We start from the raw sequence: 27,715 nt of genomic DNA, 5'->3' as shown, positions 1-27,715 counted from the left end.
CAAGATAGTAGTCTTTCTTGTTTTGAATGTGAACACTACACTTCATTATTATACAGTTGTTTGAGGTTGGTTCATCATCATTACTCCCATATTCTGTGAAATATCACCCAAACAACGGTAAATGTGTCTGCACCTTTATAGACAGAGTTTACATTGCAAGTGAAATCCCTATTCAATTTCCTGTGTGGAATTCAAATTCCATCTCATCAATAGGTGAGCCAATTCTTCTTAAATCGGATTTCATAGTTCATTACTAGTATTTTGATTTCAAGGTTATGATCTTGTTCCAGGACCAATAAAAGGTCACTAGGTCAAGGGACATGTATGTTTTACCTGGCAAAAGTTCAATGACCACCAAGACTGTCAACACTAAAATTAATTCTGAAGTGAATTTAAACACAAGCCGCCTTTGTTTTCCATACAAAAAAAATGGAAGTCACAGTGAGGTTACAGTAAAGGGAAGGTTTTGTCTTTCACCATGTTTTTTCACACTTAATCCCAGTGCATCCATCAGTGTGGGGCACCTTCTCCAACACTTTATCCCCAACAGGAGCTGTTATCCAGGTCCAGATTGTGTTCACTGCCCTCCTGAATGGCTCATGAAAGAGGCAGCCACACAGAAGGAAGCAGGGCAGGACCACGTACAGTTCTGCCAGGAGCCAGAGACACAGCAGGAAGAGTCCGGCTGTCAGCAGCTGGAGTGCCACTCTCCCTGCACAGATCTCACTCAGCCAACAGCCCAGCTGGCTGCTTTTCAGCAACTGAACCAGCCTGTAGTCCCTGACCCTGTTCTGTGAGGTGAAGGAGATTGATCAGTGACAGGCCCAGTCCACACATGCAGTAGTAGCAGCTCCTAATACATGTTTCTTTAGTACCTGTTGGTCTTGAGTTGAAAGCTGAGATCTGTTAGATCTCTTGATGGAGACCTTATTGGCTTCTGGTGAAAATGTTCTCTTAGCACAGTCTGTTCTTATGTGAACTCTCTTCTCCATGATCAGGTTTCCTGAGCAGAACATTTTATTCTGTGGGTAAATCTCTTTTGCCTGTTTTCTTATAATGTTAAGCATTTGTACACATTAAGGCTGCTGGTACTGTAAATCATATTTTTGCTATAGCTGATGGGTAAACAAGTGAATCATTAAATCACACTAGCAAACATTCAGACAACAATTGTCACAGTGTTGGTTTGTGTTTCCCCGGGTGTCCACTAGAGGTCTCTTTCCCTTACTGTCACCATTCATTCTGGAACTGCATTTCCCACGATCCTTTGTCTGTTCTCATCACTCATCATTGCACTCAGCTGTTTCCTATCACCTTGTTAGTTCTGTGTGTGTATATACCCTGTCTGTTTTAGTGTTTGTTATGGAGTCATTGTTTTATGTCCCACACTTCTGATGTTGGTTTCTGTTTCTTGTTTCTGCCTTGGATTGGTATTATGGACTTTGACCCCCTGCCTGGACTGATTGTGAGTTGGATTACCCTATTATTAAACTACTGCTTTTGGATCTTCTGTCCCCTGTGTGTGTCTCCGTGACAGAACGACTCCATCAAACCCAGATCCAGCGGTATGTTTTTTAATATCTCTTCCCCAGCCACCTAGCGGCAGAGAAGGGAGTTTTTAAGGGGACCCGGTTGGTCAGGTTTCGCGGGTCCCGTGGAGGTCACAGTGGAGGAGGTAGTCGGGAGATGATCCCTGTTCTGGTGGTCCCGGTTCCGGTGGTCCTGAGTCCAGTGGTTCGGAGAAGGAGACACAGCCCGTCTGCCCACTCAGAGACCGTTCACGTCCCGTCTGCCCAGTCAGAGACCGTTCACGTCCCGTCTGCCCAGTCAGAGACCGTTCACGTCCCGTCTGCCCAGTCAGAGACCGTTCACGTCCCGTCTGCCCAGCCAGAGACCGTTCACGTCCCGTCTGCCCAGCCAGAGACCGTTCACGTCCCGTCTGCCCAGCCAGAGACCGTTCACGTCCCGTCTGCCCAGCCAGAGACCGTTCACGTCCCGTCTGCCCAGCCAGAGACCGTTCACGTCCCGTCTGCCCAGCCAGAGACCGTTCACGTCCCGTCTGCCCAGCCAGAGACCGTTCACGTCCCGTCTGCCCAGCCAGAGACCGTTCACGTCCCGTCTGCCCAGCCAGAGACCGTTCACGTCCCGTCTGCCCAGCCAGAGACCGTTCACGTCCCGTCTGCCCAGCCAGAGACCGTTCACGTCCCGTCTGCCCAGCCAGAGACCGTTCACGTCCCGTCTGCCCAGCCAGAGACCGTTCACGTCCCGTCTGCCCAGCCAGAGACCGTTCACGTCCCGTCTGCCCAGCCAGAGACCGTTCACGTCCCGTCTGCCCAGCCAGAGACCGTTCACGTCCCGTCTGCCTAGTCAGAGACCGTTCACGTCCCGTCTGCCCACGTCCCGTCTGCCCAGCCAAAGACTGTTCACGTCACGTCTGCCCACGTCCCGTCTGCCCAGCCAGAGACTGTTCACGTCACGTCTGCCCAGTCAGAGACTGTTCATGTCACGTCTGGTGGTGATGGCGTGGATAAGACACATGCCCTTGGTGTGAGAGACCCGGGTTCGAATCCACTGTGAGACACCAATGTGTCCCTGAGCAAGAACCTTAACCCCTAGTTGCTCCAGAGGCGTGCTACTTCTGAAATATAGCAATTGTAAGTCGCTTTGGATAAAAGCGTCAGCTAAATGAATAAATGTAAAATGTAAATGTCTGCCCAGTCAGAGACTGTTCACGTCCCGTCTGCCCAGTCTGAGACAGATCAAGAGATGCCCATTCGTGTGGCCGCCAAGGCAATGCTGGAATATCTGGAGCGTCTGGCTAGGATCCTGGACATGCCAGTGTCTGCTGTTCCAGAGCCGGAACCAGAGCCAGTGCCTGTTCCAGAGCCGGAACCAGAGCCAGTGCCTGTTCCAGTGCCTGTTCCAGTGCCGTAACCGGAGCCAGTGCCTGTTCCAGTGCCGGAACCGGAGCCAGTGCCTGTTCCAGTGCCGGAACCGGAGCCAGTGCCTGTTCCAGTGCCGGAACCGGAGCCAGTGCCTGTTCCAGAGCCGGAACCGGAGCCAGTGCCTGTTCCAGAGCCGGAACCGGAGCCAGTGCCTGTTCCAGAGCCGGAACCGGAGCCAGTGCCTGTTCCAGAGCCGGAACCGGAGCCAGTGCCTGTTCCAGAGCCGGAACCGGAGCCAGTGCCTGTTCCAGAGCCGGAACCGGAGCCAGTGCCTGTTCCAGAGCCGGAACCGGAGGCAGTGCCTGTTCCAGAGCCGGAACCGGAGCCAGTGCCTGTTCCAGAGCCGGAACCGGAGCCAGTGCCTGTTCCAGAGCCGGAACCGGAGCCAGTGCCTGTTCCAGAGCCGGAACCGGAGCCAGTGCCTGTTCCAGAGCCGGAACCGGAGCCAGTGCCTGTTCCAGTGCCTGTTCCAGAGCCAGAACCGGAGCCAGTGCCTGTTCCAGACGCGGAACAGGAGCCCGCGTCTGCTTTTCCAGAGCCGGAGCCCGTGGAACAGCAGCCAGAGCCAGTTCCAGAGCCAGAGCCAGTGCCTGTTCCAGAGCCGGAGCCAGTCGGGCTCTGTAACAGCCACAAGAAAAGACACAAACACAGAAACAAACACTGGTTCAGGAACAGGCGCTGGCTCCGGCTCAGGTACAGTGTTTGTTTCTGTGTTTGTGTCTTTTCTTGTGGCTGTTACAGTTTTGGTTCCTGAGCCGGAGCCAGTGTCTGTTCCTGAGCCGGAGCCAGTGTCTGTTCCTGAGCCGGAGCCAGTGTCTGTTCCTGAGCCGGAGCCAGTGTCTGTTCCTGAGCCGGAGCCAGTGTCTGTTCCTGAGCCGGAGCCAGTGTCTGTTCCTGAGCCGGAGCCAGTGTCTGTTCCTGAGCCGGAGCCAGTGTCTGTTCCTGAGCCGGAGCCAGTGTCTGTTCCTGAGCCGTGGCCGCCCGATGGGTCTCTGTTTCCTTTCATGGAACTGGCCCCCCATCCCTCCCTCTGATCCTCCACCGTTCCACCTCCCTCCTGGACTCTTGTTTTGTTCGTTTTTTGTGTGTCTTGGAGCGTCTGGTAGCCGCTCCGTAGAGGGGGGGGTTATGTCACAGTGTTGGTTTGTGTTTCCCCGGGTGTCCACTAGAGGTCTCTTTCCCTTACTGTCACCATTCATTCTGGAACTGCATTTCCCACGATCCTTTGTCTGTTCTCATCACTCATCATTGCACTCAGCTGTTTCCTATCACCTTGTTAGTTCTGTGTGTGTATATACCCTGTCTGTTTTAGTTGTTCATTGACAACAATGAACAATAAAATCAAGGTATACTTTAACTGAAAGACTTTCAGTTTTTTGACTGAGGTTTTTTTATTTTTATCAAATGTGTTTTAAATGCTGTAAATTCTTTAATTACAATATTTTTATGCTACTTTATATAATAATTGTAGTACTCTTTAAATTTTGACGAAAAGCCCAATAGACTACCGGTATGTATCGATAAAGTAAAATAATTATAATAATATAAAAAATAATAAATGAATAAAATAATAAAAATACAGTGTAACATCTAACCCATTATGTGTATATATATATATATACACTGGCGTTCAAAAGTTTGGGGTCGGTAAGATTTTTAATGTTTTTAAAATAAGTCTCTTCTGCTCACCAAGGCTGCATTTATTTGATTAAAAATACAAAGCAAACCCAGTAATATTGTGAAATATTATTTCAATTTAAAACAGCTGTTTTAAAAACAGATGATTCATGAATCATCTGTAGTAAAAACAGATGATTTTCAGCATCATTACTCTAGTCTTCAGTGTCACATGATCCTTCAGAAATCATTCTATGATGATTTGATGCTCAAGAAACATTTATGATTATTATCAACGTTGAAAACCATTGTGTACCATTTTTTTAGGATTCTTGGATGAACAGAAAGTTAAAAACAACAGCATTTATTTGAAATATAATCTTTTGTAACATTATAAATGTCTTTACACTTTTGATCAATTTAATTCCTCCTTGATGAATAAAAGTATTGATTTATTTTATTTACTTCCCCCAAAAAATAAAATAAAAATTCTTAGGCCTACTGACCCCAAAGTTTTGAACGGTAGTGTTTAATGTTACAAACGATTCTATTTCAGATAAATGCTGTTCTTTTGAACTTTCTATTCATCAAAGAATCCTGAAATAAAAATGTAAATAACTGTTTTCAACATTGATAATAATTATAAATGTTTCTTTAGCATCAAATCATCATATTAGAATGATTTCTGAAGGATCATGTGACACTGAAGACTGGAGTAATGATGCTGAAAATTCAGCTTTGATAAAATAAATTACACTTTACTAAATATTCACATAGAAAACAGCTTTTACATTGAAATAATATTTAATAATATTACTGGGTTTGTTTTGTATTTTTAATCAAATAAATCCAGCTTTGGTGAGCAGAAGAGACTTTTTTTAAAAACATTAAAAATCTTATCGACCCCAAACTTTTGAACGGCAGTGTATATAACTTAGTTTTCTTATCTAAGGGTGCTTAAATAACCAACATACCCGAATGAAAGGATCTATATCTTCACCTCTGAGGACTCAATCAGGAAAGAAACTGTTTTAACAGTTTAAATGAAAACAGTTCTCTGCAATGTCACTCTTATATCTAGTGTGCGTGTCCTCCAGGTCAGCAGGAGGCAGCAGTGCGATTAGCATGTCTATAGCGGATGTGGATGTGTCATCCAAAACTCACATCACAACAACTCACTGACACCTCAGCTGGATTTTCTGAACCGCTCTGGTCCAAAAAACAGTCAACACCCTCACAACAACTTCACTGACAGGCTCATAAACACACTAAGAGGTGGTACGTGTTTCGGACGTTGGGTTTATGTCGTAGAATCCGCAGGTTTTGGGTCCGGTTCGTTCCGCCCGAATCATGTCCTGCTGTCTGCTGGAGTTCGGCCGGGTCCAGGAGCTCAGACAGGTGCGAGAGTTTCTGTTCCCCAAGCACAAGAAAGCCGGCCCGGAGGAAGAGAAAACACAAGCAGGTAACGTTACTGCTGAAATCAGTCCGTTTGTGTATGTACGTTAAAGTCCAGTTTAATGATGGTTCTCCTGCACTGCGGTTGTTCGGTGATTTATGGGTGTCAATAAGGGTGTTGTTGGATGGTTGGTAGAGTTAAAAAGTGGATGTTCGAAGGTAAATGTAGAATGACAGTCATGACTGGCAAAAAAGAACAGTATAATTAGTATATAAACAGTATAAACCTAATAAATATATAAATGTAGAAAAATGTATGTGAGAGGTAGGTGTGGAGTTAGGGGATATAAAATATACTGATTTTATAGTAATCTAATGCTAAGTCAATGGACAGTATGTTGGTGAATTTTCATGCAGAATAACTTATTCACTCCCTGCAGAGAGAAAGAGGGAGAGGAAGGGAGGTGTGCTTGCTCTTGGTGAATGAGTCATCCTGCAGAAAGATTTTGAAGCACATGACTGCGTTTGAGACTGTGAATGAACGAAAGAACAATGAAGAGAAAGACGGGAAAAAAAGGAAGGGACCTTGCATTCAAGATTCTGTCCTTCGATTGACAGGCAATTTGTGTCAAACACTTGACTATAGTGTGACGCGAGAGAGAAATGAGTATGCATGGAATTAAAGATAGAGAGAAAAAGGATAAGACTATAATAAGCTCTAACAGAGGTTGGAGGAGCAGGTTGAGCCGACTGTTATAGTGAATAGATTAATCCTTGCTGACCACATTATTTACAGCACATAATTTGCTCTCTCTCTCTCTCTCTCTCTCTCTCTCTCTCTCTCTCTCTCTCTCTCTCTCTCTCTCTAGAGAATGAGTTAACGTGGGATGACTCGGACTGGGGCTCCTGGGAGAATCCTGACGGTAAAGAGGATGGAGCTCAGGTTTGTATTAAAGGATTGGAAGACCCAAAAATGAAAATTATGTTATAATTTACTCAAATGAAATGTCATTCCAAACCTGTGTTCTCTCCTAGGCTGAGGAGGAGGAGCAACAGCACAACGCCCCCTGGCTGCAGGACTGTGTTCTGTCTCTCTCGCCCTGCTCAGATCTACTGGTCATTGCTCGAGAGCATAAAGCCACATTTCTCTCTGGTACACACATACAGTACTGATTAATCTCTTCTTTATTGCTTATTGGTTATTGATTGGTATAACTCGTAGACTGATTGATTGTTTGATTAATTGATTGATTGATTGATTGGCAGCAAAGTGGCGGACAGCTGAAAGTGGGCAGGAAGAAATGGCCTTAACTGTGACCTGGAGCGGAACGCTAAGAGTTGAAGAGGGGTGAGAGACGAAATAGGAGAGGGAAGGGTCAGGTTTGGATGGTTTAATGGGAAATAACATAACAGGATTCAAGACAAGAACAGAATTGAACAATATTATAAGTAGAGTTTCTAAGCATTTAATAAAAAAAATAGTTTATAATAAGAGGGATTGTAATAAATAGAAATCTCAGAGGCAGAATAACAAAAAGAAATAAAGATAATGTTTTTATTTTTGTTCATTGGTTCTCAATTTTCTGTCTGTTCTTTTCACAGAGAGTGTATCAGTAGTGTTATCTGTATTCCGTTGGCCAGCCAGAAGAGGTAAGAACATCACACTCACACACACACTCCTGTATAAACAGATCTACTCTTTCACATACACTACCGTTCATAATACATTTATCCAGCAAGGACACATTAAGCAGATGAGAAGTGACAGTAAAGACTTTCCAATAAATTTAATCTATTTTACTTTCTATTCATCAAAGAATTCAGAAAATGTCCACAAAAATATTAAGCTGCATAACTGCTTTTAACATTGATAATAATAATATTACATGTTTCTTGAGAAGAAGAAGAGAAAAAAAGAATGGCTGCTGGAAATTCAGCTTTGCAATCACATGAATAAATTATATTTTAAAATGTATTAAAGTGGAGAACAGTTTTTCTAAATTGTAATAATATTTCCAAGCATTACAATTTTTACTGTATATTTGATCAAATAAATGCATAATTGGTTAGCATTAGAGACTTCTTTCAAAAACATTTAAAAAATCCTTTCCATCTCCAAACTTTTGACCAGTAATGTATGTGCTCATTATCTGTTTAGAAGTTCTACCGGCCGACCCGACTGGACCTGTATTGTGGTTGGATTCAGCTCAGGTTATGTCCGTTTCTACACAGAGGTACAGTGATGTTTTCTGACCTATAAACTCACTAGCTGAATTGGACTCTTTAATGCATTGATAATATACAGTAATTTGTCATTTTTAATTAAAACCAGGTCTTATCCATCATTTGTGTGTGTGTGTGCCTGTGTATGTAGAGTGGTGTTCTTCTGTTGGCCCAATTGTTGCATGAAGATCCTGTGCAGCGTCTCAAATGTCGCACCTATGAGATTCCACGTCACCCTGGAGTAACGGAACAGGTACCGATAACTCTTACACTGACTGATGTGTTCATTTCTGCACAAAGCAATTCTTAGCATGGTTACCCATGACACCAAACTACGCTGATGATGTTGAAATGTCTATCTCTCCATCAGCATGAGGAGCTCAGTATTTTGTACCCAGCAGCCCTGGTCACCATCGATGGCTTTAGTCTCTTCCAGTCTTTACGTGCCTGTCGAAACCAGGTTGCCAGAGGTAAGAGAGAGAATGCTGGTGTATGAATGTGTATCAGGCTTTCACCAGATTATAGTGTAGCCAGTAATGCCTTACATATTTTTAATTTTGCCTTTCATGTTATTTGTTTTCGTCCCTTTTATTCCCTGTATCTATCCCCTCGCCTTTTAGCGGCAGCAGCAGGAAGTGATGTCATCCAGCCTCCTCCACTGGCCTATAAGAAGTGGGGCCTACAAGATATGGACACAATTACAGACCATTCCAGCATCGGTAAGAGAGATTTATTTTATTTTATTTCTCTAACATTTTATTTTTTATTTCTTTGACCGTAGAAAAACTGGTTATATACACTATTGTTTAAAACTTTGGGGTCAGTAGTATGGAAGTAAAATAATGGCAAATGTTTTCGAAACAAAAAAGCTAGGTGAATTGCACTACTTCTAAAATATGCATTGCATTAACTGTGCTTGCATTTTAATGCATGGTATTTTTAGGGCTTGCATTTTTATGGGCTGAAAACATGGTTGTATACTTAAAAGGTTAGTTCACCCAAAAATGAAAATTCTGTCAGTATTTACTCACCCTCATGTTGTTCCAATCCCGTTAGACCTTCATTCATCTTCGGAACACGCATCAAGATATTTTTGATGAAATATGAGAGCTGGATCACTCCTCCATAGGCTTCTTCAGGGATTGAACTTGCAGGTCCCGAAAAAGTTATTAAAGACATTGTTAAAATAGTCAAAGTGACTACAGTGGCTCATTCTTAAGTTTATCAAGCGACGAGAATACTTTTTGTGCGCAAAAAACTAAAATAACGACTTTATTTCAACTATTCATTTCCTTCTCTGTGGGCCTCGAGTCTGTCATCACACACATGACGAGCGTCGGCCAATAGTGAGCCTACGTGTGACGTAGCTCTACGCAATCACACTAAGTTAACTGACTAGAGGCCCATAGAGAAGGAAATGAATAGTTGAAATAAAGTCGTTATTTTTGTTTGTTTTTTGCGCACAAAAAGTATTCTCGTCGCTTGATAAACTTAAGATTGAGCCACTGTAGTCACTTGGACTATTTCAACAATGTCTTTAATAACTTTTCGAGGCCGGCAAGTTCAATCCCTGAAGAAGCCTATGGACTAGTATGGAGGAGTGATCCAGCTCTCAGATTTCATCAAAAATATCTTAATTCGTGTTCCGAAGATGAATGAAGGTCTTACGGGTTTGGAACAACATGAGGGTGAGTAAATACTGACAGAATTATCATTTTTGGGTGAACTATCCTTTTAAGCTGTAAATATTTCAATTCAAAACATCTCACACACATTTTCATTATTAAAACTTCAATAATCCATATTCACCTTTCAGATTTCACTTCCAAAATATGTATTCTGGTTAAAAATACACAACCTATAATATTCGACTGGCAATTTTCGGTCCATTTTATTTTGCTTTAAAAAATTCGCTTCCACAAATTTAGTGGTTCAAATTCGACCTCCGGGAACTGCAGGAATAGCAGTAGAGTACCGATTGATAATCTCTATCTGCTGTTAGTCGGCTTACCAGCAGGAGGTGCCAGCGGCTGTTGATGAAGACCAAAGCAACAGTTAGAGAGTCATTAATTTCATTCTCAAAAACGGATTTACAGAAATGGAGCAAGCGGTAAGTGTATGTTTGATGATTATCAGGGCCAGTAACGTTCATGCGGAAAAGCTGATAAAGACACAAAATCTGCTTTTATTTTTAATTCAGTATCTTCACGGTTACTTTCCCTGTGTAAATGTAAGGAGCTTTCTCTACCGAGAACGAGATTATAACATTATTCCCGATGCTGATGTACAGAATAAACGTTAAATATGAGGTAGACATATATTTCTCTCGGTTGTTACTCTGTAACTTTAGCTGTTCTCCAGGATTCCCCGGCTGTTGGGACATATAAAACTCTTAATATAGCTTAATGGACTAATACAGTGATATAAAACACCATCTCATTGGGGACTTAGGCTATACTATATAGGCTACAGGCAAGCAGATGAGCTCGCGTAAAGTTTAACACTTAGCGTTTCCCTGTGAAATACTGGCATAAAGTTGACTTGATATTGGATGATCGATATTTGCAAATTTAGGGACCGGCTCTAAAGTTACATTCGACATTGGTATACACATTTCTTACTTCAATAGCATTTGAAGAGAGTTACTTACAGTCATAAAGTTTTCATGTACGTGTCATGCATGATGCATACCTTTTAGATTCTTTATATTTAATAAAATAAACTGTCAAATCGTGTAAATATTGCTATTTTATCACTACCTCATGAGCTCATATTTATTTTAAATATCAACAATCTAAAAGTTGTACAAGTATGCCTACATGAACACTTCACAGTTGGTTTTATGACTATAAGTCATAGGAAATGTGAACTTGCATGTTTTTACATTAACAATGGCACACATTTTTCACTTTTTATGAACATATACCTGAATTATCAGGAGAAATAAATTAAGGGACTTCAGTGGCTTTCCTCAGTCGCAGCTTGTAGTGTCTGAGGTGTAAACAGCCCATGGCAACCCACAACGTACTCCTTCTAGTGGCAACAGTTGTATTTTTCTTTTCAAAACTCAGTAAATGGCCCTGTGTACAATACAATAAATTCCACCTTTATGTCACGTCATAAATTTAGTTAATTAATGAATAAACAAATAAATAAAGAAATATTAATTATAAAACAAACATTACCTTTTGACTACACATGGTTGAATCATGAAGCACGGTTAATGCCATGCATATTTTTTTCAATTAGTGAATTCAACAAGCTTTTTTGTTTCAAAAACATCAGGCTTTAATTTTCTTCCATACAGTAGGATGTTTTTGAAAAAGTCTCTCCAGCTCAAGGCTGCATTAAAGAGAAAAATGAAACAGTAATGTTGTGAAATATTATTATAATTTAAGATAACTGTTTATTATGTGAATATATATTTTAAAAATGTAATATATTCCTGTGATGGCAAAGCTGAATTCTCAGCATTATTACTCCAGTCTTCAGTGTCACACGACTCTTCAAAAATCATTCTATTCCAATATGCTGATTTGGTGCTCAAGAAACATTTATTCTTGTTATCAATGTTGAAAACAGTTGATGCATTGTTTAGGATTATTTGATAAATAGAAAGCTCAAAAAGAAACTATGTATTTGAAATATGAACTCTTTTGTAATGTTAGAAATTTCTTTACTGTCACTTTTGAATTGAATGCATCCTCGCTGAATAAAACTATTAATGTCTTTCAAAAAAAAATATCTTACTGGCCCCAAACTTTTGATTTGTAGTGTAAGGTAATGTGTGTTTCTTTCAGGTATTACTACTCTGAGTGTGTTCGATCAGATGAAAAATGCCTCTATTCTGGGAGGATATCATGCTTCGGTTAAAGGAAGCCCTCCTGCTATGAGTCAGTATATCACAGTGGGAGGAGGACCCTACACTGGGTTCTACTACGCTATAGAGGTACACACACACACACACACACACACACATCTTTTTCCTTGTTCTATTGTTGGTGCTTGTGGCTTATTTGTTGTTGTTGATGATTATGGCCATTTTTCCTCTCTCATATCTCAGGGAAGTTCTCAGCCTCTTCTCTCCCATGTGGCTTTGGCTGTGGCCAGCAAACTCACATCAGCTCTGTTCAATGCTGCCAGGTCTGTGTGTCTGGGTTATTTTAACTCTTGGCTCTCATTAACACTGGCCTGTCATGTTCAAGCTCACTCCATGTTTACGCATTCTTGGTCTCTGTCTCTCTCTCTTTTCTTCCTCCATAGTGGTTGGTTGGGATGGAAGAGCAAAAATGAAGAGGAGTCAGTGCAGAAACAGAAGCCAAAGGTGGAGCCGGCCACAGCCCTTCCTGTTAGGTAAATCTGAATGCAGTAATACTACCCCCCAATGTTGCTTTTTAACTTCTTTAATCATATAGACACCAGTGTTGGGTGTAAAACATTACTAATTAATTATTGTAATTTAATTACTTTTCCCTTGAAAAAGTAAAGTAAGGGATTACTCTTCATTTTTCTGTAATTAAATTACAGTTAATTCTGTTGTAATAGACTTGTATAGACCAATATAACTATTCTATATAAAACAATATAGGATTTATCATCCAAATTTAATATCTAATGTTGAAATGCATGTTTTGATCTAACATTCTCCCTTCAAAGACTCTGGTCAGTTCAAGAATAATTTATGCAATTTTATATTTATTTTTTTAAAGAATTAATTAAAAGAGCAGTTTCAAGTCTATCCTTGTTTTGTTCAATTGGTCAAAGTTGATATGGGTTTTAGAAAGTAATTATTAATAAGTAATGTGATATTTTTTAGAGAGAGAAATTAATGCAATAATCGAATTACACTGTTAAAGATGTAATTAGTAGCTTGTAATTAATTACTTTTTTAGAGTAACTTACCAAACACTGATACACACCTTATTTAGCTAATTTAAGTGCAAAATGTTATTTTTCTGCTATCATCAGGTTTGGTCTTCCAGATTCTCGTCGACATGGCGAGTCTATCTGTCTCTCTCCATGTAACACTATGGCTGGAGTCACAGATGACTTTGGCAGAGTCACGCTGCTGGATGTGGCCCGAGGCATCGCCATCCGGATGTGGAAGGGTGAGCAGTGTAGCGCAACTAATGTAGTCTGATTTGTGAACAAGCATCTTATGAGCCTGTTCCTATTAAATTGCAGAAGTATCTTGTGACAAACAACATTTGAATTAGTGTGATGAATGCTTTAGTGAACAAACACACTAAAAACATCAGAGCAAATCAGTATCATTATGGACTGCTTGTCCATTTGACAGTGTGTAGTTAATTTTTTTTTGTAATAAATTATATTTTGGTTTTAAAGAAAAAGCATGCAACTGTAAATTTAATCTTCAAAACAACAATTTTTTATGATAAATGTTATTGTAAAAAAAATTATATTTGTTTTAAATATAATTAATATATAATTATACAATTATGAAATTTTATTTTAATATTTATACTAGTATTTATAAAATGTTATATGCAATAACATACTTATACAATTACATATAATATATACTACACTACTGTTCAACTGTTTTTGAGGCCTTTTTTTTTTTAAATAGTTTATATATTTTTATTACTTGAACTGTGAAAAGGTGTGGCAAAGACATTTATAATGTTACATAAGATTTCTGTTTAACTTGCTATTCATCAAAGAATCCTGTACAAAATGTATCAGTGTCATTTTAAGCACCACAATATCCTAATAAGAAATATTTCTTGAGCACCAAATGATTTCTGAAAGACCATGTGAAAATTAAAATGAGTAATGGCTGCTGAAAATTCAGCTTTGCCATCAGAGGAATAAATTACATTTTAAAATGTATTAAAATGGTAAACTTTTGTTTTAAATATGTAATATTTCTTTTAAATAGTAGTGTATATAAACAATAAAAAAAATTCTTAATGTCTGTATTGTGTGTAGGCTATCGTGATGCTCAGCTCGGGTGGGTGCAGGTGTCAGAGGCTCCTGGGGAGAGAGAAATAGCCACATCTCCCTCTATGCCCCGCCGGCACGCCCAGTTTCTGGTGATTTATGCCCCACGTAGGGGCATTTTAGAGGTGTGGGGAACTCAGCATGGACCTCGAGTAGGGGCTTTTACTGTAGGCAAACATTGCAGGTACACATTCTAACTAAAAACAAAAAAAATACATTGCTACTATTCATAAATGCATATTCATTAATTCATTACTCTCTCTTTCAGGCTGTTCTATGCAGGTCACAGGTTAATGGGTGTGAATAGTGTAACCAGTCAGGGTTGGCAGATACACACACAGCAGGTGTGTCTGTTTGATCCGGTTAATGGAGCCCTGAGAGCCGTCACCATACCATTCCACCTGGCACTCAGGTACACACTCATGCATAAAAATTGCACATTAATATAAAAAAAAAAAACACACATAATGCAGGCGAGCACAGATGTATCTGTATTCTGTTTGTTGGTCAGTGATAAGAAGAGTGAGCGTGCTAAAGACATGCACCTGCTTAGGAGACTCACCACTCTACTGAGGACCAGGGAGGTGGAACCAGGTCAGACATACCTCATAGTTCACCCGAATATGAAAATTCTGTCATCATTTACTCATTCTCAAGTTGTTCCAAACCTGTATGAATTTATATCTTCTGCTGAACACTAAAGAAGATATTTTGAAGAATATGGGTAACCAAACAGTTGATGGGCCCCACTGAATTCCATAGGATGAAGAAAAAAATACTATGGAAGTAAATAGGGGCCCATCAACTATTTTGGGGCCCAAAATACCTTCTTTTGTGTTCTAATGAAGAAAGAAATTGATACAGGTTTGGAACAACTTGAGGGTGAGTAAATGATGACAGAATTATCATTTTTAGGTGAACTATCGCTTTAATATTCACGGGAGAGCATGCATATACGTCAGAACATCAAGTTGTCTTTTTTTTTTTTTTTAAGAACTACTACTACTCAATGTTGTGTTTAAGTTCTATTGCACTGATGTGTCCACATGTTTGAGTTGACCTTTGAACTTTCAATGACAGCTCTGCTTGAGAGTGAAGCACAAAGTGTGTTACTGGACATTAAACATCCAGCTATTAAGAAACAGGTTAGTAAAACAGTCACACACCAACATATTCATTCATATATGTTAATAAATTCTTTAATAAAATATCTGATTGATTGACAGGCCCTGGAGTCACTGCTGTCCAATAAGAATGCACCAGTGTCCTGTTTGACCCATGTTACTCGTGCATTATTGGCTAGCCTGAAAGAACAAGGTAACTCCCTCAATCCTCACTGGGCACTGTGTATTTTTCATATTTAAACACTTTGATCTGGTTTTCATGTGTCTTCGTATTAGATCCTGAAGCAGTGGATGAGTCGTTGCTGCAGTTTTGTTCATCCCAGCTCAAACTTCTCCAGCTCTATACAGATGTTCAGTTACTGCACACACCAGATACATCACCCACCGAGCCAGAACATGTGAGTAACACACGCACACAGACACTATCCAGTTAAGCAAAACTAATGTACCATTGTCACACTAAGATTTGAACTTAAAACTTCTGCTCTCTGTACAGCCGTCGTTTTCTGGCATTGAGGAGGATCTTGCTCGTGTTGGCCCAATCCTGCAACGATACACAGAGATGAACTCTCGGCCCTCTGTCTCATTTGCTCAGGACTCTAGTGGGCCGCTGCCAGTCCGAACATTTCTTTCTCAGTTGGAATGGGTGAACGGAGAGCTCAGAGTGATTAAACAACCTGATACCGACTGGACCCAACTAGGTAAAACCGCATTATTTGATTATTATTCGAAAATCGCACCCCTCCACCACATGCAGGCACACTTGCATCTATAGTCTACACACCAGAGCATGTGAGCAAAGTTGAGCAGTGTGACGCTTAAATATAAGTAAAAAATAAACTAAAACATACGTTTCATATTTATGTTTAATAATATAATGTTTTTGGGTTTTTTTTCAATCTATGTTGATTATATGAAAAGGGAACTGCATGAGATGAGTAAGATAGGATCATAAGATGCCCAATAAATCGGAAAACATTTGGAATGGATCAGACATGATTTTGACCACTTATTAAGTTTTGTTTTGTAGAAAGCCTTTCTTTAAAGTGAATTTCGTTTTGTATAAATTGTATCTTCATTTTAATCAATGTTTCATCAACAAATTGCATAAACAAGAAGCAAATATAGTAGACAATATAATCAGGACACGAAGGCGCCGGCGTGCAAACTGGAGCGCGTCTCATAAATGAACCGGAACTCAGCGTAGCTGTAAGATACTTGCCTCAAAGACCTGAGAAGTATATCTATAGAAAGCTTGAAATGTCTACTTTTAAACAAAACAATTCAAAACGAAAACAAATGGGCTTCTCTCTGCATATGTAGACAAATTCGTATGAAGTGTGCATTTCTCTCTACAGGCGCGTTCACTACTGCGAAGATGGCGAGTCAGCATCGTCAAATTTATCTTTGCAGCCGACACTGACAGAAAACACTAGTTTATTAATAAACAATTCAAATGTTTCATGCATAATCGTTACTTTTGCCATTTTTTGTGGCAAACTTTATGCGTGCGTTGAGATGCGGAATAGGCAATATATTACGAAAACGCTCATTCTGGTTTAGCATTCTCTCCCATATATATTTAAGTTTTTATAATTAAATCAATATAAGTATGTGATTAGACTAATGGCTTAAATGAAACTACTACTAGTCGACTAGAAAATAAACTTCAGTCGTGCAGTCGTACTTATTTCACACATTTTCTAACCAGCATGTCACAAAGGGCGTTCTGAGCGAGCAGCGCCGAGTGGACTGAGCGAGCGGCGCTTACTTTTCAGAAGTGCGCTGTCCGCTCTGGAGGAAAATTACCACTCCGCTCACATGCTCTGGTGTGAGACAATGTGTGTCTTCTTCTGTTGCCTGAGAGTTGATTGATAGATTAGATGCATTATTGGCATCGCCACCCTCTGGTTACATGAACATGTCACAGCACCGAAAACATGGGGATTTTTTTTATAGACAATAATCGCACAACCTATTCGATATTCTATAATAAAATCAACTAATCGAATATTCGAAAATCGTGACTCATCCCTAATGTCTATGTGGTGTTTTTAATATGCTTTTAGACAAACATGTAACCAATCCCATCAACGTGCAGGTGTGGCTTTTCTCCACTGACTTTCTATGATGTTCAGATCATCTAACTATTTAGATGACGAACAGGAACATGTGTTTACTTGGTTTTTGTAGCATTAACATCACATTATTAGCTGTTTGATAACGTAGTCAAGCCAAAAGCTAATCATATAATTTATAGTTATTCAATCTTCTACTACTTCTTATAGCATATATGCCTGAGTTAAACCAATATTTCCACTTGCCATTGTGTAGGATTTACTACAGTAAAGTTGACCAAGTGGAACAGGTACTCCGAGCTGGTGTGAGTGAGTGGAGGCGGGGGCCAATTTGCATATTCTCTAAGTTAATTTTTAAAACACAATAATAACCAAATGTTATCTTTTGCAAATCTCAAAATGAATATCCATTTTCGTACTGCCTAAATTCACTTGTAACATTTTAAATGATTGCTTTTAGTTTTTATTTAGACAGATTAGTATACAATAGTATACAGAATAGTTTTGGTCGCTTTTTTCGCCTTTCTTCGCCTTTGTCACCATTGGCTTGCTTAGTTGGGGACATTTAATTTTATATTTAACAATACTATTACAACATAATTTTCCTGTTGTCTCTGTAAAGCTGCTTTGAAACATTCTGTATTGTAAAAAGCGCTATATAAATAAAGGTGACTTGACTACAATATTAATAATGGCCATTTAAAGGTTATCAGCGGTAACATGAAAGTAATTATCTTTATTTTCAGAATTTAAATATTGGTGCGTTACGGTCATTACATAAGCGGTTAATTTATGTGTGAATTTGAATGCTTTCAGGTAGTTTCTTGTTCTGGGGTTGTCTGTCTGGACAGAGTCCTTTACAGAGAGTGTGTGAGACTCTGCAGGAAAGTGGCATCAGCCCTCAGCAGCTATTGGTAAGATAAAGTGATGTAAAAAGAACACAAAATATTGAAGGATGGAATGATTAGAAAAGAATGTGATTTTGCTGAGATTTTTTCCTCTTTATAAAAAAAATCAAATCCTTTTGATTTCACACCGTCTCTCTCTCTCTCTCTCTCTCTCTCTCTCTCTCTCTCTCTCTCTCTCTCTCTCTCTCTCTCTCGCAGTCATTGCTCTTGTCAGTTTGGCTGAACAAAGAGAAAGAAGTACTGAAGTTCCCAGATGCCGTCTCACACCTGCACACGTTGCTGTCTACGCTCAGCTCAATGAAAGGTCTTTAACATTATCTGGAGGAGAGACTGACCTTGTGTTCTCTATATTTTATCATGCATATTAATATTTAAAATGTGTGTGTATCAGGAGCAGTAGATGAGTCATGGGATGGCCAGAGTGTCTCACCCTGGTGGCAGCAGGTCCGCACAGCATGTGTTCAGTCTGAAAGCGCGGCCTCCGCACTACTGGCTGCTCTAGTCGCTCATCGTGTAGCCAAGAATGCCATCACCAGGCTGGCAGAGAGCAAGGTGTCTGTGTGTGTCTTTTTTCTGCATCTGTAGAATTGGTGCAGTGTGTTTAACTATCTTTCTCTGTGTGCAGTTTCAGGAGGAGTGGGTGTGTGTTTCTCTGGAGTTGGAGCAGTGGGTGGTGTGTATAAAGCAGTTGGAGGATGTTCTTGCTCTGCAGACGCTGCTCTGCCTGCCGTCTCTTCAGGGCTCCACAGGGGGCACTGTTACACGCTGCTCAGTCAAAACGCTATTAGAGAGTGGCAGAGGTGCATAAAACACACATACACTACCATTCCAAATTGTGGGGTCAGTAAGATGTTTTTTAAGTAATTAATGCTTTTATTCCGCAAGGATGCCTTAAATTGACCAAAAGTGTCAGTAAAGATATTTATAATGTTACAAAAAAGTTCTATTTCAAATAAATGTTTTTAACTTTTTTACTGAAGAATCTACTGTTTTTTGTAAAATAAATGCAACTTTTAAAGCTAGTGAATATTGAAACTGTCAGTAAAAGTAAGATTAAAATATATGCTTTCATACCAGGTAATAGGCAAATGAATGATTATAGTGTTTTCCATATTTTCGTTTTTTGTCTTTTAGGTGGTGTAGCAGACTGCGTTTCAAAATTGATCTTCAGACAAGGTGTGTCTCCAGATCTCTTGAGTAAGATCCTTCAACAGAGGGGAGAGAATGAGCCCTCGGAACAGCCTTTTCAGCAAGGCAGGGAGGAGAAACTGGAGGGTAACCATGGATATTCCTGATCATATGACTTCGATGATTCATCAAAATTGTTCCATGGTGGTTTATTTTAACCATCTGTGTGTGTTCTGTGTTGGACTAAAGCATGTATGTGTGTTGTCTCAGAGCTGCTGGAGTGTGTGTGTCAGCGGTTCCCAAGCTCTCTGTCTCCTGATGTGCTGTTTGCTCACTGTAGCTGGGAAAATGTGGTCCAGTGGAACAAAGACCCAGAGGTAAAGACTTTAAGGGTGCTTTCACACCTGCCTCATTTAGTTCGGTTGAATCGCAATAGAGTTCGTTTTCCCCCTTGGTGTGGTTCGTTAGGGCAGGTGTGAAAGCAGCAATCGCACTTGGGTGCGCACCAAAAGCGGACCAAATAAGCGTACCAAGACCTCCTCGAAGAGGTGGCCTCGGTACGCTTTCAAGCGAACTCTAGAGCGTTTGTGGTGAGACCGTGATTCGACCTCGAACAGACCGAAATGCCAAAGAATTGTTATTTAGATTCTCAATAGCGCTCCCTTTAAGCCATGACTGACTTACCGCGTTCTGCACTCTCACTAAAATCTCATCATAAACACTGAAGTTGTCTGCACTGCACAGTGAATTTGTTATTTATATCTTTATATCTATATCTTATTTATATCTAGACTTTTTTGTTTATGGCGGGATTTGCAAAAGGATAAAGCTTGTGCTGATTCTGAACATACATTGTGAGCGAATTCTCCACATCTGCTGGATTTTCCTCTTTGTTTACTTCCGGGAGTTCTGTTGGAATTTTCCCGCACCTTAATTCTGACCAATCTAAGTGCAGTTGTGGAAATATGTTCAAGACACATCTGGCCAACGAGTGATGTGGATGTTGTCACGTGACTGCATTTTGGTTTGTTTCATCAACTTATCAACTGATTCAGACCAGAGCAATCATTGTGGTGTGAAAAGGAACCAAAACGCCTGAAAATGATACAAAGTATAATTTTTCGCCCTTAGTTCGGACCAAATGAACCGAACTACAGGTGTGAAAGCACCCGAAGAAGTCTCAGAGCTTTCTTATAATAAGGTTGGGAACCAATTGCCAGTTCTTATTTAGAACCAAATGAATTGTTTTTGTTAATTTACATTAATTTAGCAAAATAATTGTATTTATTTTTTTCCAAATACTTACTTCTAAAAGTACTCAAAAATTGTTAATGGAGCAGTCAAGTAACCTTTATTTGGATAGCACTTTATATACAGATTGTTTCAAAGCAGCTTTACAGTGATAACAGGAAAATTATGCATTTCGGCTGTTGTTCAGTGTTCCGTTGTAAATATCATAAATTATTAAATCAGTTCATTTCTTCTATGAAGCAGTTCTGCAAAAAATGATGTCATCGTCCAGCTCAGTTCAGTTATCATACAACAGCGTTAGTACAGTCAGATCAATAATATCGTTGAATATTAAATGTCCAACTAAGCAAGCCAGAGGTGACAGTGGCAAGGAACCCAAACTCCATCAGGTGACAAAATGGAGAGAAAACCTTGGGGGAAAAAACAGGCTCAGTAAGACTGAACACGGTGTCATTATAATTCAGGCTGTATGACGAGTCAGAATTCAGATCGGGATGGGTAGGATTCAAATATTCTCACAGTTCCACAGTTCTCTGGCCACAGGGTCTGTTCAGAGGACCTGTCTGGTTCTTGTGGTCTGTGCCGATGGCTGTCATGTTGACGAGGTCTTCACAGGGGATTGTCTAGTAGACAAGGTCTCTGCTGATATTCAGGGCTGTGTTTTGGTCGTGTCTAGGTGCAGGTCCACCATCTGATCCGGATACGGCTGGCTACGGTAACCTCAGGATGAGGATGAGACAGACTGACTAATATTAGCGTAGGTGCCATTCTTCTTACGAAGTACATCGGGTGTTCTAGGAAGTGTTCCTGGTTCCGGTTGACCTTATTAATGCAGCCTAACAATCATTTAACTGATTTGAATAATAGAAATTGATTATGTGTTATGCGTTTTTTAGTCTAGATTTAAACTGACAAGAGTGTGTCTGCTTCCCAAACAAGGCTAGGGAGAGTATTCTACAGTTTGGGTGCTAGGATCTACTGCCTGCGGTTGATTTTGATTATCAACTGGCCGGAATTTTAAGATCGCAATAGACATGAAGGACTATAATGTGTTTAGAGCTCGCTCAAGTACTGAGGAGCTAAACCATTTAGTGCTTTGTAATTAATTAGCAATATTTTAAAATTTGTGCGATGTTTAATAGGGAGCCAGTGCAGTGCTGACAGAACTGGGCTAATATGGTCATACATCCTAGTTCTAGTAAGAACTCTGCTGCATTTTGGACCAGCTGGAGTTTGTTTATTACGCTTTCTGTTTATTACGCTTTCTGTTTATTACGCTTTCTGTTTATTAAGCGTGCAGGGCAACCACCCACGAATCCTTGCTATTCGCTGTGTAGTAATACTGAACTGATATATACTGATTACTGATATAATATAATATATACTAATATTCCTAATGCTGATATAAAATTTCAGCCAATCACAATTCATCTCTCTCTTTCTGTTCAGGTGGGGCAGTACTTAGAGTGGTCAGTGGAGTTTTTGAAGATGATCTCTAGTCCTTACATTCAGTTGGGTAAGAGTCACTAATGAAAAATGGCATATTGACTAAGTGAAAGCTGTTTTCTGTTGCCACAACATATTTCTTCACAACAGAAGGATTTCCATATGATTTCCATATCATTTCCATATGATAACTCTCTCCCTCAACTATGCTCTTCCCTCAGGTGTCTCTGCAATGATGTGGCAGACCTTCATAGTCAAGCGGTTTTCAGCTGCTGCCTTCCTAATGGAAAAGGTTTGTGTGTCTGTGTACTTTGGCTCTTTGTGTGCTGTGACTAGGATTAAATAATTGACGGTGCATGTGTTGATCTAGGTGGGAAAGGCACCTAAAGACCGGCTGTGCAGACGGGTAAGAGAAGACATAAAGAATTAATTCAAATTAGATCTGTTTCATTTAAATGAACTAGTTTGCGTGTGTGTGTTTAGGATGTCGGAATGGGAGACGCAGCCGTGAAGAGTTTCCTGGGCTCCTGCGTGCAGTTACTGCAGGCTCTGATGGAGGTCTCATCTTCCTCTTTTCTCCCTTCCTATCCTTTTTTCTCCAGAGTAAGGACTGATCAAACAGTGGTTGCATGGGTGGAAGCATGTCTTAAGTTATCATGGATTTTTCAAGAAAGGTTAACAAATTATGGGTTGAAATAAAAGCTTGAAATATATTATAAACGTCTTATCTCTCTCAGGCGGATTCAGGGGTGGAGGAAGTGTCTGTTCCAGATGTAAGCGTGGAGGAAGTGTGGGGCAGTGCTGAGGGTCCAGTGTCTATTGTGGAGTTAGCTTTGGATCAGAGATCCATACACTATCCCCTCGTTCAGCATCACTGTGTGTTAGCGTCACTACTGCACGCTACCATGACCTTCTCCCTACGCCTGAAACCGCTCAGTCTGTTCGACAGCAAGGTACAAACAGGACAACAAAAACACAATTAACACATTTAACTATGTTACCATGTCACCATGAAATCAAAATTTACAGTTTCTTTTTTTTGGAATGTTGCCTTTTTTTTGTCATAAATTCTCATGACGTGCTCACCAGTGCAAGGACTGAAAAATAATCCATCACCTCCAGCAGTCTGTCACTCATGAAATCGCTGCAATTAGCAAACTACAAAATACATCACTCCAAGGAAAAAAATATTATCGCAATTTACTTTTCATGTCGACTACAAGTTCTTTTGCCTTTAATTCATGTTCTCTTTTTTTCTGTCATCTACAGGGCAAGAATGCGTTTTTTAGAGATTTGGCATCCATTCAGTTGCTGCCCAGTGGAGATATGGACCCCAACCTGGTGGCTGTGAGACAAGAAGTGAGTCAGAACTGCTCTCAACAAGAATGCCTCCAACTTAAATAAGTATTAACATTTTTATTTTTTGTACAGTGACAGTGAAATGTTGACCACGTTATTAACAAAAAGATTCTCAGATAACAGGTCGTAAGATGTTTATAGCTCACCTCTGAAACCAAAATGAATGCACTGTCTTACTGTATTACTGTGTGTGTAGTTTCTGATGAACGTGTTAACAGGCTGGGTGAAGGTTTTAGCTGAAGCTGAGGAAAACGGTGTGAAACACAGTGGTACTGAAGACATGTGGCCGTCTGTGTGTATGGAGCTCTCGTCTCTACTGCAAGTCAATACTGACATACTACGCAGACACCTTGTTTGTGAGCTCTATAACCAGGGCCTGGACCTGCGGGCAGAGGAGGTAACGCGCACACAAAACCTTGTTAAACCTCCTGAGCTTACATACAGGAGTAAAAGATCATGCTTTTTTCTTTTGTTTCTTTCTAAACTTATCTTTCGCTTTTGTGTTTTTCTTTTGATATATTTTTTAATTTTTTTCTCTTTTTTTGTCATTCTATTGTTTTCTTTGTCATTTTTATTTATCTTTTTTAATGTTTTTTTGTGTCTATTTCTTTCTATCGTAATCTCTCAGGTGATGATGGAGGTGCAGGACAAGGATGTTTTGGGTTCTCAGCTGCTGGTGTTGACTGGTCAGAGACTCTCTTTCTCCCTACTCCACTCCCAGTCACAGACCAAACCCAACATGGAGCTGCTGGCCCGTCTACCACCGACCCTCTGCACCTGGCTGAAGGCTATGGTAAGAATACAAGGGCTGCACAGTTCGCCAGTCTCTTACTGTCTTACACTCACCTGTATCATGATTTGTGTGTGTTTTTAGGACCCCAGTGAGCTGCGCTGTCCTTCAGTACCTCTGTCTCAGAGCAGTCAACTGATCAACAAAGTCATTGAGATGCTCCCCGAAAACCACGCCCAGTATAGCCTTGCCCTCCACCTGCTGGAGGCTGTGGACTCTTTACACGAAGAGCCCTGATAAAGAGAAATGTATTGGTGGAGAGAGAATGAGAATCATGTTTTTTTAAATATTCCAGACTCCAAAAACCTTCCCAGGAGCCCAAAGACCTGGAAAACCATCCAGTCAGCAGCCTAAATAAATGCATCATCATCATTATCATAAGTACTCTACTTAATTTAGCAGGCTTTAAACTGTCACTAAAATAACATATCAAGAACACTAGCACTTCTAGAGGATGTGCTACCCCACAATGCCTGTGCACATTGATAGTGTCACAAACAAAGGGCCTGGAGTCTCTAGTGTCTAGAGTGTTATTAGGATAAAAACTATGTTATTCATGTACAGTAGTCCTGTAATTAAAGAAGGGGGGCTTTCTTTACAAGGAAGCCTTAAAATAATATTGTTCCTTAATCAGTATAATCAAAGCATTACATTACAGTATATTAACACCATGAGGGGTATATTTTCATTTCAAATTCTATATGTTCTCGTTCATTTATTCTGACAATTAAATGTGTCTGTAATGTCTAATTGATTCTGTTTATTAGTGAACAAGCACTAAAATGTCATCTGTTAATGTATGTTTATTTTAAATGTACAACTTTAGGTGAGGTTGCAAGGTGAGAGAAAAGAAAGACCTCTTCTGTAGTGCTGACCTTTTATGCAGTCCTGCACCAGCTGTGCCTGGCTGCTCATATAATACGTGATACCAAAATTAAAGATAATTTCCGAGAACTGTTGTGCAGTTCATTGTCTTAAAAATGAAACGGAAGCATTAAATTATCAGTAACATTTCCTTAATGTGGGAAGTTGTAGGAACACCTAGTAGGAAATATGATTAGAGGAGTCCAACTCAAGCTCAAGCCACTTTACTAGTAGAAAATTATTATAATTTATTGACTTTACTTATGAACCCCCTTTCAAATCAAATCAATTTCCAACTAGGACACCCAGTTCCTACTGGACTAGAGTTTCCTACTCAAGATTTCCCAGTATGAAATTATCATTTATTGTCTTTGCTCACAAAATTGTTCATGAACTCCCTCTAAAATCATATTTTCTACTAAGAAACTCTAAATTTCCTACCAAGACACACAGAATTCCGAGTTGGAAACTGAGATTTCATACTAGGAAAATATGAGTTTCCTAATTGGAAATTACAATGTTGCCTTTACTCATGAAATTGGACATGGAACTCACGCTCAAATTATATTTCCTACTAAGAAACTACTAGTTTCCTACTAGGACACTCAGATGTCCTAGGACTGCAGAAAAAAAAAAGTTCCCTACAAGGAAAATATGAGTTTCCCAGTAGGGAATTATTATAATGTTGCCTTTACTCAAGAAATTGGACATGAACTCTCTCTCAGATCAAATTTCCCAGTTGGAAACTTAGATTTCCGAGTAGGAAACTCAGACTTCCTAGTAGGAAATATAGAATTTTCTAGTATGATAATACAAGTGTCCAAGCAGGAAATTATTATAATATTGCCTTTACTCATGAAATTGGACATGAACTCCCTCTCAAATCAAATTTCCTACTAAGAAACTCTTGAGTTTCCAACTGGGAAATCTGATTTGAGAGGGAGTTCAAAAATTATAATAATTTTCTACAAGATAACTCGTATTTTCCTGTTAGGAAATCTGAGTTTCCAACTTGGAAAAATTATTTGATAGTCCAATTTCATAAGGCAATAATATAATAATTTTCAACTAGGAAAATTGGGTTTCCTAATGGGAAATCTGATTTGAGAGGGAGTTCATGTCCAATATCATGAGGAAAGAAAAAAATACAATAATTTCCTACTAGGAAAACTCCCCAGTTTCCACGGGTCTGTTTGGTTCTGCAGTGGACGGCTTTGCCGAGTACTTCATCACAGCCCAGATGTCCTCGCAAGACATGCGTCACTTTTTGCCGGAGCAGGCTAGTTCTGCTGCTGCTTCATGCAAGCATCAGCATCAGCCTTAGCCCAAAGCAAAGCCTGAGGTCATGCAGCACTCCTGCAGAGCTAAGCGCTACCCCTATCCCAAGATCTAGGGTCCCCGCCTTAAGATAGAGCTGGATCCTGAGACATGGGGATTTTTTTTTATCGTTGGATCTGAAAGATGCATACTTTCATAGCCAGATAGCCCTTTGTCACTGACCATTCTTGAGATTATTGTTCGAAGGGGTGGCTTACCAGTATACAGTCCTTCCGTTCGGACGGTCTTGGGCTCTGCGCACATTAATGAAGTGCATGGATTTGGCCCTCTCCCCCTGAAACGGATGGGAGTGTGCATCCTGAATTACCTCAATGACTGACTTGTTTTGGCCCCAGCCGAAGCACAAGCTGTGTGCACACAGGTCCTTGCTCTTTAGCCATTTAGAATCAATGGTTCAGAATCAATCTGGCCAAGAGTTTGCCGACTCCCAGCCAATGAATATCCCTCCTGGGTGCAGTTTTCGACTCTGCCCAGATGCGGGCCTGGCTTTTCTGGAGCACTCTCTGAAAATTCAGTGGCTTATGGCGTAGTTCAAAGTCATGGTCTCTCTTCCCCTTAAGACATTTCAGAAACAGTTGGGCCTGATGGTGGCAGCCTCCTCCTCCTCCTCCTCCTCCTCCTCCTCCTCCACCATGCCATGTCAGAATTACAGTAACTATGAGATTCCAACTTGTAAAATTTAATATCTTTGTAGAACTCTTAATGACAACTTGTAATCATGAATGTAAGGAGGGTATGTTGAAAGATAAACAACTAATTACTGAAATGTATTAACTCTCATGTATTCACCCAATCAGTGTTTTATCCACGGAAAGAAGCCAATAAAAAAAAGCTTGAAAATGTCACGTAACAGTACCTTTATCTCAGGAAAGCCATTCAATGTCCACTATAGCTTGTTAGTCAGCTAGAAAAAAGAACAACAGATATAAAATATTTACTTAACTTGTTAATAATTTATACTTGAACAAAAATGTTTTATGAAAACTACCTGGTCATTGAAAGTCCACTCAGCCAAAACTTTCATGGATCAAAAACATGATTCAAATGGTTAAATTCAAGACAGAGATACAATCGTTATTAACCCCACATAAACATTAATCAATGCACATAGAGTTCAACAAATAGGAGGAACACTGAAGCTTAAAAGTGCTTGCTTTAGAAAATTATTCTCACACAATTTATTAAAATAGATATTTTAGGGCTAAGTAAGCATTACAATCCCTGTAGACTTAAGATTTGAATTTTCATGACAGTGAACCCATGAAGATTCACATTAAGAGACATA

The 27,715-nt window shown here is 40.0% G+C and overlaps 1 protein-coding gene and 1 long non-coding RNA gene across 3 annotated transcripts; one reads left to right on the top strand and one right to left on the bottom strand.

The window, feature by feature from the left end:
- Positions 1–188: 188 nt before the first annotated feature.
- On the bottom strand, positions 189–5,635 carry LOC143747135 (uncharacterized). Its single transcript, XR_013206677.1, has 3 exons — positions 5,537–5,635; positions 876–1,003; positions 189–791 (listed from the first exon to the last, which is right to left on the bottom strand). It is a non-coding gene; the product is annotated as an uncharacterized LOC143747135 (long non-coding RNA).
- On the top strand, positions 5,411–25,182 carry rab3gap2 (RAB3 GTPase activating protein subunit 2 (non-catalytic)). 2 transcript variants are annotated; one of them, XM_077239627.1, is made up of 35 exons: positions 5,411–6,024; positions 6,827–6,900; positions 6,993–7,110; positions 7,224–7,305; positions 7,560–7,607; positions 8,116–8,191; positions 8,332–8,433; positions 8,551–8,650; positions 8,801–8,899; positions 11,981–12,129; positions 12,244–12,323; positions 12,444–12,533; positions 13,149–13,288; positions 14,133–14,328; positions 14,413–14,556; positions 14,656–14,738; positions 15,225–15,289; positions 15,371–15,461; positions 15,545–15,666; positions 15,765–15,969; positions 18,163–18,260; positions 18,453–18,558; positions 18,646–18,806; positions 18,880–19,054; positions 19,389–19,529; positions 19,653–19,759; positions 22,083–22,149; positions 22,301–22,371; positions 22,450–22,485; positions 22,563–22,637; positions 22,817–23,032; positions 23,349–23,438; positions 23,635–23,835; positions 24,067–24,231; positions 24,313–25,182. In XM_077239627.1, exons 1-35 carry the CDS (start codon positions 5,913–5,915, stop codon positions 24,463–24,465), a joined length of 4,038 nt encoding a protein of 1,345 aa, XP_077095742.1. In that variant the 5' UTR covers positions 5,411–5,912; the 3' UTR covers positions 24,466–25,182. The 2 variants fall into 2 exon arrangements, with proteins under 2 accessions (XP_077095742.1, XP_077095741.1); XM_077239626.1 differs by having other exon boundaries at positions 22,563–22,682.
- Positions 25,183–27,715: the final 2,533 nt, after the last annotated feature.

Source organism: Siphateles boraxobius, unplaced genomic scaffold (genome assembly GCF_051911475.1).
Source record: "Siphateles boraxobius isolate OS27281-9 unplaced genomic scaffold, OSU_SipBor_1 22, whole genome shotgun sequence".
Taxonomy (NCBI): Eukaryota; Metazoa; Chordata; class Actinopteri; order Cypriniformes; family Leuciscidae; genus Siphateles; species Siphateles boraxobius.
Note: the sequence above shows the minus strand (reverse complement) of the source record. Positions and strands in the feature narration are given on the sequence as shown.